General features: G+C 36.6%; 1 protein-coding gene across 1 annotated transcript in view; it reads right to left on the bottom strand.

The window, feature by feature from the left end:
* LOC135209813 (neurotrimin-like) overlaps positions 1 to 1,172 on the bottom strand; it is a 1,212-nt gene extending 40 nt beyond the window's left edge. The window contains exons 1-2 of the mRNA XM_064242586.1: positions 1,008 to 1,172; positions 1 to 235 (exon numbers count right to left, since the gene is read on the bottom strand). The exon at positions 1 to 235 is cut by the window's left edge and continues 40 nt beyond it. Coding sequence (XP_064098656.1) covers positions 1 to 235; positions 1,008 to 1,164 — 392 coding nt within the window. The 5' untranslated portion in view covers positions 1,165 to 1,172. The remainder of the gene's footprint in view (positions 236 to 1,007) is intronic.
* Positions 1,173 to 10,000: the final 8,828 nt, after the last annotated feature.

Genomic DNA, 10,000 nt, shown 5'->3' with positions numbered 1-10,000 from the left:
GGAGGAGGAGGAGGAGGAGGAGGAGGAGGAGGAGCCCCTCTCACCTCAGGCACCCTTATGAAATACTTCCGGTCATTTAGCAGAACTCGGTCCTCGTTGATGGTCCACTTGAAAGTGGGCGAAGGGGCGGCTTTCACGCTGCACTCCAGGCGGGCCGTCCCCCCCAAGTGAGCCCAGGGACTCAGGTAGGACTCTTCTGCGCCTTCTTCCACTTCGTCGGGAACCTCTGGAGTTTCTGCAGAAGGAGAAGGAAGGATAAAACTGAGTGGATGACTTTTAGACTCGAGAGAAAAGACGGACTTCTGCGATGGTGCTCAAATTTGTTGTAATGGATGACGAAGAATTCACAGACATTTGACGAATACGTAAAAATGATGAGGGACACTTATTTCTCTCTCCGACAAAAAAAAAATTGCCCAGATGGAAGGAGGCTACACATCCTTCACTGTTTTGAATTCGATGATATATTATTATAAATACAGAAAGATGATGACGCATCCTTAAGGTGTGTGATGAAAAGAATGCCAGTTTTGTAAGCAAATGAGTGAAAGATAATATTTAAGAAAAATACGAACATACGAATTCACACTTGTCACGAGTTGCCAAGCAACTCCTCCATTACAAAATGCGTTGTATTTCAGTTGGCAAAGGAAATATATTTTAAAGCTACTGCACCAAAGCAATAATACCTGTATCGGTAAAAACACACTACTCAAATTACTAATCACCTTCATGTATCTGCTGAGAATGAATACCTTCGGAAAATGGGCCAACATAAATTATCAGGATGGAAATAAGGCTAGGTAACTGAAGAAGAGTAAAGCCATTAACTGAGATTGATCACTTAACAGCGCTTCACACCTAATCAAAACCTATATTGCTATCAACTGAGAACCATTTTCGTGTTAATCAGTGGATAAACAGGAGTTAGCTCATTGGTATTGACTCAGAACAACTCGTGTTAATCAGTAGATAAAGAAGAGTTTAAGAAGAGAAACATTACTTACGAGTCACGACGACCGCCGCGCGAACGGGCTCCGCCCTGGAGACGACGTTGGAGGCGAGGCAGAGGTAGAATCCCGTGTCTGCTCTGGTCGCCCCCTCGATCGAGAGTCTGGCTTCGCCGATGCCCCAAGAGAGAACCTCGGAGTTGCTGCAAGACATCACGAAATCCTCTGGGGTTACATAAGGTCTCCTGCTTCTCAACAAATGGCGGACTTAGGTCATAACACAGGGCAACCATAAAGAGCATTGTGGAAAAAGAAGCCCACAAGATTGCCGAGTATAACTTGTTTACTTGTAAGTATTTACAATGTATTAACACTCGAGTGCTTTCAGGCCCACTCGAGTGTTAATGCCATGTAAATGCTTACAAGTAAACAAGTTATACTCGGTTATCTTGTGGGTTTCTTTTTCCATCTTCAGAAGAAAACTGAAAGAAGTTTTTGTTTGGTTCAAACAGCATTGTGTCATATATTTCACAATTTTTACATGGTCTGCTTTTCCGCGTATAAATGATTTCGTCATGGGGTGAAGTCGAATTTATTGCCAGATAGAGGAAGCTTTTGTTTTAATACTTTTTTCACCTGCCAAAAAACCAGTCGCTGTCAGTACCATCTGCTATAGATATTTTGATTAATACGATTTACTTGGACAGCAAACTTTCTGCCCGAGTATTCGTGTTTTGTATGGTGGAAAATAATCAACAAAAAAGTCAAAACTGGAATCAAGGAGTTATTACTAAAATTCAGGGATTTGAGAATGTGATTGCAAACACCAGAAAATCTTTGGCTACGTGTTATTTAGAAAAGTTGAAAGTTATAAGCTGAAATTTCTATTTCCAGAAAAAGAATAATTTTTTTAGATGTCACTATAGTAAATCACCATTTGTCATCATTAATATATCAGGTTGCGGTTTCATTTTAAGGAAAGGGAGTCTATCAAAGCATTAAATCTATGAAGAACAGATCTATTGTTAGTTGAGAGCGGTTAAAAATGTCAGAAACGTCTAACAAAGTGACTCTTTTCTCTATGAGGTTTTCCATCTGATAATATTCAGTAGGAAATTATTTTACCAAAATCTTATCTAAACGTTTGTTTTTGTTTAAATTCATTTTTATTTTACAAAATATTTAACTAAACGTTTGTTTTCCTTTAAAATCCATTTTTATGTCAGGCTATAAATTACATCTATCTAATGAGGGCGTTGTGACTTTGATATATTGTTTTATAAAATAGCTAACATAGCTCTTTTGGTTGATTACTGATAATTTACCGGGACTTTTTACCATTATTTCTTGGTCTGTTGCATTTCAGTCACGGCTTCTCTTCCTCTCAATCACCGCTAAAGAGGAAACCGCTGCCCTTCCTTCTTTATTCAGGAGAGGTCACTCAGCGCCCAAACGAGACTGAATATTTCATTTCATCTTCTGGACGTCAAATTGCATCAAAATGACGCGAATATTTGATGCCGTCGAGGCTAAAGCTTCCTCCGTTTCATATGCGAGCGAGAGGATATTGTAAGATCAAACCGGAGTTTTGCACCTGAATTGGCTCTCCGGCTCCAGATTTTCGGCTTCTGTCTCTCGGCTTCCGGGGATCGTTACTCCTATTTCATTGCAGCACTAGGCACCTCAGTGGCGTGGTCGGTTTGGTCTTGGTCTGCCCCGTGGGTGGCCTCGAGTTCAATTCTCGGGCATTCCATTGAGGGGTGAGTGATTGTGTATTTCTGTGATGGAAGTTCACTCTCGACGTGGTTTCGGAAGTCACGAAAAGCCGTTGGTCCCGTTGCTGAATAACCACTGGTTCCATGCAACGTAAAAACACCAGACTAACAAACATCTCGTCGATCCTTAATTATGTGGGAACTAAACTTTTCAGTTTGAACAGAATGAGACTGAAAAGACTTTCGAGGGAAAGAAGCCTTTCGGTTGAAGAATGACAACTGATTCGTAATGCAGATGTAGCATGACGCTCACACTTCTTTCCCATAGTCTTATGTCCATAGAAATGAGGATATTTGAATATCCTAATAAATAATTTCATTACAAATTAGGGTTTTTAGATTTGTAAAGTCCTTCATACACGAACATACAGTGTCCTTCCTGTGAATATGAAAGCAAAATTCAATAAAAGACATTGACTTCAAATTGGGATAGGAGCACCCTGCAATCCTGATTTGAGAACATTACAGACAACAAATGATTAGATTGAAATCAGGAAAATTCTCTCATCTGCCTCTTCTCAGTAAAGGTCAGGGTCTGCAAATGGGTTGGGTAATTGGCTCTATTCAGAGGCAAAATTTTGTTGAGCCCGGTTTCGAAGAAATGGAGTTTGAATATTCGTAAATCAAGAGAAAAAAAACCTCTTCCTCTGGATTCATTTATTAATGGTAGTCATATCCAATGTAGCACGAAGGAACACATAGTACTTGAAGAATATCCTTAAATCCACGGTAGAAAAGTAAGTGAAACAGGGACTTGGAAGAAGCACTTTCGTAGTATATCAGTGTGAACTTGAAAATGTAGAATATACTGCGAAAGTACTTGTTCCAAGTCCCTGATTGCTTACCTACTGTTATCCTCCTGTCTGACCCAGGTCCACGTTCGGTGTAGGATTACCAACTGCTGTACAGAGGACGGAAGCTGAGCCACCCTCATCCACCGTCACACGTTTGGATGTCACGATGTTCTCAGGACCATCTGGGTTCGAAAGACAAGATCTGACATACTGATGCTGCTCTGATTGGGAAGGGAAGAAAAGGCTGCCACTTGGCTTGAAGGAAGGAGCTCAGCGGACAAGGTGGGAAATGGACAAAATTTGTGCTCAGAAACTAACATACTGGAAAATGATGTAGTGTATCTCTCTCTATCTCTCTCTACTAAGACTTACACATTAACCGAACATATATATATATATATATATATATATATATATATAATATATATATATATATATATATATTATCATAGGAGAGTAAAACCAGCACTGTACATAAAACATCCTTTATTTTCTTATGACTACCGGTTTCGGAGTAACTGTCCTCCATCATCAGGTCTATACAAAAACACAGAAAGAAAAAAAAATTAAAAATCACTAAATTACGATCGATCATTAGAGTGAAGAAATGTTACACAAAGGTTACATTGTATGTATAATAAAAAAAGTAATGTACAAGCATAAAAAGGGAAAGAAAGAAGCAATATTAAAAAAAAAATAAATACCTGCATCATGAAGGCATACAAACATACACATAAAAACTAAAAATTAAAAACACAGCATCTCCGTGGACCTCTCGTTGTTACTGAGGGAAGGTTTCAACTTTAATGTGTAGAGACTTTCTACTATTGCCAGCTTCCATGGGGGCACTCGACTAGAGAGAATGGAAAATGAATCTAACCTTAGAGGGGTGATCACTATTTTCTGCGTGATCCCGTATGGCACTGAATGGTGGTTTTGCTAACAGCCTGTTTGTCCTAACTGATCTTCCCAGTGTTTCAAACCATCGTACGCGTGCTTGGCGCTTTGTTTTCCCCACGTAAATTGCATTACAGCAATTGCACTCGTATTTATATACAACATGAGACTGTAGTTTTGGGGGGGGGTACGATGTCTTTGTACTTGAACAAACCACCAATAGTATACTTAGGCTTGAACACTACCCTAACATTAACTTGAGGATAAATTCTCTTAAAAGTTTTAGTAAGAGTTTTATTTTAACAGAAAAACTCTTATTGCCATAGAAAAACATGGTAAAAAAATACAGTACTGCTTTTATTGGCTTTTAAAATGGGAACTTTCGGGAACAATAACTTTTCTAGCTGTTTACCAACATATGTATCTATGAAAACATTATTAAAACCGTTTTTTTGTTTTTTTAAGCATTTCTTTTATAAACTGAAATTCTGAATGAAGACTAAAATAATTTGAACAAATGTTAAAGGCACGGGTCACAAGTGCACAGACTAAATTGCGTTTATAAACTATAGGATGAATGAATGAAAATTTAGTTGTGAGTCCTGTAAATGTTGGTTTCCTGTAAACTGATGTTGAAAAGTGTTATCGCTGTGTTTACTTACGAGCACGTCAAGGAAAGCTAAAGTATTATTGTTCTCTACTTCTGAAGTAAATTCAATATTTTGGTGTTTTGAGTTAAAATAATCAAGAAACAGGGTACTGTTTCTTCAGATCTAAAAATTAAAAATGTATCATCTACATAACGTCGGTAGAACAGTGGTTAAAAGAACTGGGACAATTATCTAACCAAACCACTTCGTGATGAGATAAAAAGGCATTGGCCAAAGTAGGACCGAGAGGGTTTGGGTTTCCATTGCTACAACCATCTTTTTTGTTGTATATACATTTGCGTTAAACATAAAATAACATTCAGACGCAGCTAATGTGAGTAGTTTGTGTAACTGTTGTTTATTAAAATTACGGATACTGTTGGAGTCATTAAAACAAGTTGTTTGATGCATATATCAATGGTTTCTGCTAAAGGAATATTAGTAAATAAAGATTTAACATCGAAACTAACAAGGACACAATTACCTAGTTTCTAGATCACAAATTTCTTTGGCAAAAGTAAATGAATCTTTAACTGTTATACTGATTGCATGTTTTACAGGAGCTAAAATAGGAACAAGAAACTTTGACAAATGGTTAGTTGAAAGTACCTATAGCTGACATGATTGGTCTGAGTGGGACACCTTCCTTGTGCACCTTGGGGAGGCCATAGAGCACTCCAGGTTTAGATCCAGATTTAAATAGATCGTTATAAGTATGTTCATCTAGAAACGCCCTCAGACTTCAACTTTCTTAAGAACCTGTTAATACTTTCCATCCTTATTGAGTAACTTTAAAAGAATGTCGTCTTTAACTAATTCAAATTTAGTGTGGTCGTCAAGGATAAATTGCATCTTACTTAAATATTCATCTTTATTTAAAAGAACAAACCCGTTGCCTTTATCAGGTCGTATTACCACTATGGATTTATCTTTGGATAAGCTTAATAAAGCAGAATGCTCTTCCTTAGAGATATTGTGAATAAAATCGTTATGAGGATCAAAATAGCAGACTGAGCCAGATGCTTCAAGGAACTTCTGAAAAACTGAAAACCTCTATTGTCGGAGTCATAAAATTCATGAGTAATCAATTTTTTAAAAAATATTTCAAAAGTACAAAAGTGTTCAATAAAATCAAGTTTACCATATGAAAGTGCAAACTTTAACCCCCTAGAAAGGACTCTTTTTTTCACGGTCATTCAGTACACCTATTTGAATGGTTGAAAATAACAATATCATGCGAAATGCCATCATCATCAGTAAACCTAGCTTTTTTCTAATTTCCTAGCCTGAACAAATTTGACACGACTAATAGAACGCTACATTGATACGTTCAATCAAACACAAAAGGTGATGGAAATCGAGCCACGATACAGCCTCCCTAAATTGAGAATTGAACGGGTTAATCTTTCGTTGAGCTGTTTAAAATTCCTTTGTTTAGTTTTAATTTCTCTTCGTAGGAACTGGCGCTGGCAATTCCGGTAAAGACGTGAGTGCTGGAGAGCATGATTGTAGAGTTTAAAAACGCAGAAATGTTGGAGTTAGATTCTGTTGACAGCAGGAAGTGAGGAAATCAATGTCACACTGAACTTTGCGAACTTTACGATCCAAATTTTCGATGAACCTGTAGAGTTTCAGTACTGGTATTCCATAACGTCGTCTAATAATATCTGCAACTGATCTATCCCTTGGAAAACGGAGTCTTGATAGAAAGAGTAAAACCAGCACTTGTACATAAAACATCCTTTATGTTCTTATGACTACCGGTTTCGGAGTAACTGTCTCCATCATCAGTCTATACACACAGAAAGAAAAAAAAATTAAAAATCACTAAATTACGATCGATCATTAGAATGAAGAAATGTTACACAAAGGTTACATTGTATGTATACAATAAAAAAATCGTAATGACAAGCATTAAAAAGGGGGAAAAAAGGGAAAGGAAGCAATATTAAAGAAAAAAAAAGAAATAACTACCTGCACTCATGAAGGCAATACAAACATACACACTAAAAATTTTAAAAACACAGCATCTCCCGTGGACCTCTCGTTGTTACTGAGGGAAGGTTTCAACTTTAATGCGTAGAGACTTTCTACTATTGCCAGCTCCATGGGGGCCACTCGACTAGAGAGAATGGAAAATGATCTAACCTTAGAGGGTGATCACTATTTTCTGCGTGATCCCGTATGGCACTGAATGGTGGTTTTGCTAACAGCCTGTTTGTCCTAACTGATCTTCCCAAGTGTTCAAACCATCGTACGCGTGCTTGGCGCTTTGTTTTCCCCCACGTAAATTGCATTACAGCAATTGCACTCCGTATTTATATACAACATGAGACTGTAGTTTTTTGGGGGTACGATGTCTTTGTACTTGAACAAACCACCAATAGTATACTTAGGCTTGAACACTACCCTAACATTAACTTGAGGATAAAATTCTCTTAAAAGTTTTAGTAGTCTATTTTTAACAGAAAAACTCTTATTACCATAGAAAAACATGGTAAAATACAGTACTGCTTTATTGGCTTTTAAAATGGGAACTTTCGGGAACAATAACTTTTCTAGCTGTTTACCAACATATGTATCTATGAAAACATTATTAAAAACCAAACCGTTTTTTTGAAGCATTTCTTTTATAAACTGAAATTCTGAATGAAGACTAAAATATTTGAACAAATGTTTAAAGGCACGGGTCACAAGTGTACAGACTAAATTGCGTTTATAAACTATAGGATGAATGAAGAAAATTTAGTTTGTGGGAGTCCTGTAAATGTTGGTTTCCTGTAAATAAACTGATGTTGCAAAAAGTGTTATCGCTGTGTTTACTTACGAGCACGTCAAGGAAAGCTAAAGTATTATTGTTCTCTACTTCTGCTGGTTTTACTCTTTCTATCAAGACTCCGTTTTCCAAGGGATAGATCAGTTGCAGATATTATTAGACGACGTTATGGAATACCAGTACTGAAACTCTACAGGTTCATCGAAAATTTGGATCGTAAAGTTGTTTTTCGCAAAGTTCAGTGTGACATTGATTTCCTCACTTCCTGCTGTCACAGAATCTTACTCCCCCAACATTTCTGCGTTTTAAACTCTACAAATCATGCTCTCCAGCACTCACGTCTTTACCGGAATTGGAGCAGCGCCAGTTCCTACGAAGAGAAATTAAAACTAAACAAAGGAATTTTAAACAGCTCAACGAAAGATTAACCCGTTCAATTCTTCAATTTAGGGAGGCTGTATCGTGGCTCGATTTCCATCACCTTTTGTGTTTGATTGAACGTATCAATGTAGCGTCTATTAGTCGTGTCACAAATTTGTTCAGGCTAGGAAATTAGAAAGCTAGGTTTTACTGATGATGATGGCATTTCGAATGATATTGTTATTTTCAACCATTCAAATAGGGTACTGAATGACATTGAAAAAAAAGAGTCCTTTCTAGGGGTTTAAAGTTTGCACTTTCATATAGTAAACTTGATTTTATTGAACACTTTTGTGCCTTTGAAATATTTTTAAAAAAATTGATTACTCATGAATTTTATGACCTCCGACAATAGAGGTTTTCAGTTTTTCAGAAGTTCCTTGAAGCATCTGGCTCAGTCTGCATATTTTGATCCTCATAACGATTTTGTTATTCACAATATCTCTAAGGAAGAGCATTCTGCTTTATTAAGCTTCTCCAAAGATAAATCCATAGTGGTAATACGACCTGATAAAGGCAACGGGGTTGTTCTTTTAAATAAAGATGAATATTTAAGTAAGATGCAATTTATCCTTGACGACCACACTAAATTTGAATTAGTTAAAGACGACATTCTTTTAAAGTTACTCAATAAGGAGGAAAGTATTAACAGGTTCTTAAGAAAGTTGAAGTCTGAGGGCGTTCTAGATGAACATACTTATAACGATCTATTTAAATCTGGATCTAAACCTGGAGTGCTCTATGGCCTCCCCAAGGTGCACAAGGAAGGGTGTCACACTCAGACCAATCATGTCAGCTATAGGTACTTTCAACTACCATTTGTCAAAGTTTCTTGTTCCTATTTTAGCTCCTGTAACATGCAATCAGTATACAGTTAAAGATTCATTTACTTTTGCCAAAGAAATTTGTGATCTAGAACTAGGTAATTGTGTCCTTGTTAGTTTCGATGTTAAATCTTTATTTACTAATATTCCTTTAGCAGAAACCATTGATATATGCATCAACAACTTGTTTAATGACTCCAACAGTATCCGTAATTTTAATAAACAACAGTTACACAAACTACTCACATTTAGCTGCGTCTGAATGTTATTTTATGTTTAACGCAAATGTATATAAACAAAAAAGATGGTGTAGCAATAATGGAAACCCTCTCGGTCCTACTTTGGCCAATGCCTTTTTATCTCATCACGAAGTGGTTTGGTTAGATAATTGTCCCAGTTCTTTTAAACCTAAACCACTGTTCTACCGACGTTATGTAGATGATACATTTTTAATTTTTAGATCTGAAGAACATGTACCCCTGTTTCTTGATTATTTTAACTCAAAACACCAAAATATTGAATTTACTTCAGAAGTAGAGAACAATAATACTTTAGCTTTCCTTGACTGCTCGTAAGTAAACACAGCGATAACACTTTTTCAACATCAGTTTACAGGAAACCAACATTTACAGGACTCACAACTAAATTTTCTTCATTCATCCCTATAGTTTATAAACGCAATTTAGTCTGTGCACTTGTGACCCTTGCCTTTAACATTTGTTCAAATTATTTTAGTCTTCATTCAGAATTTCAGTTTATAAAGAAATGCTTCAAAAAAACGGTTTTGGTTTTAATAATGTTTTCATAGATACATATGTTGGTAAACAGCTAGAAAAGTTATTGTTCCCGAAAGTTCCCATTTTAAAAGCCAATAAAGCAGTACTGTATTTTACCATGTTTTTCTATGGCAATAA

This window comes from Macrobrachium nipponense, chromosome 38 (genome assembly GCF_015104395.2).
Source record: "Macrobrachium nipponense isolate FS-2020 chromosome 38, ASM1510439v2, whole genome shotgun sequence".
Lineage (NCBI taxonomy): Eukaryota > Metazoa > Arthropoda > Malacostraca > Decapoda > Palaemonidae > Macrobrachium > Macrobrachium nipponense.
This window is presented reverse-complemented; position numbering and strand designations above follow the sequence as displayed.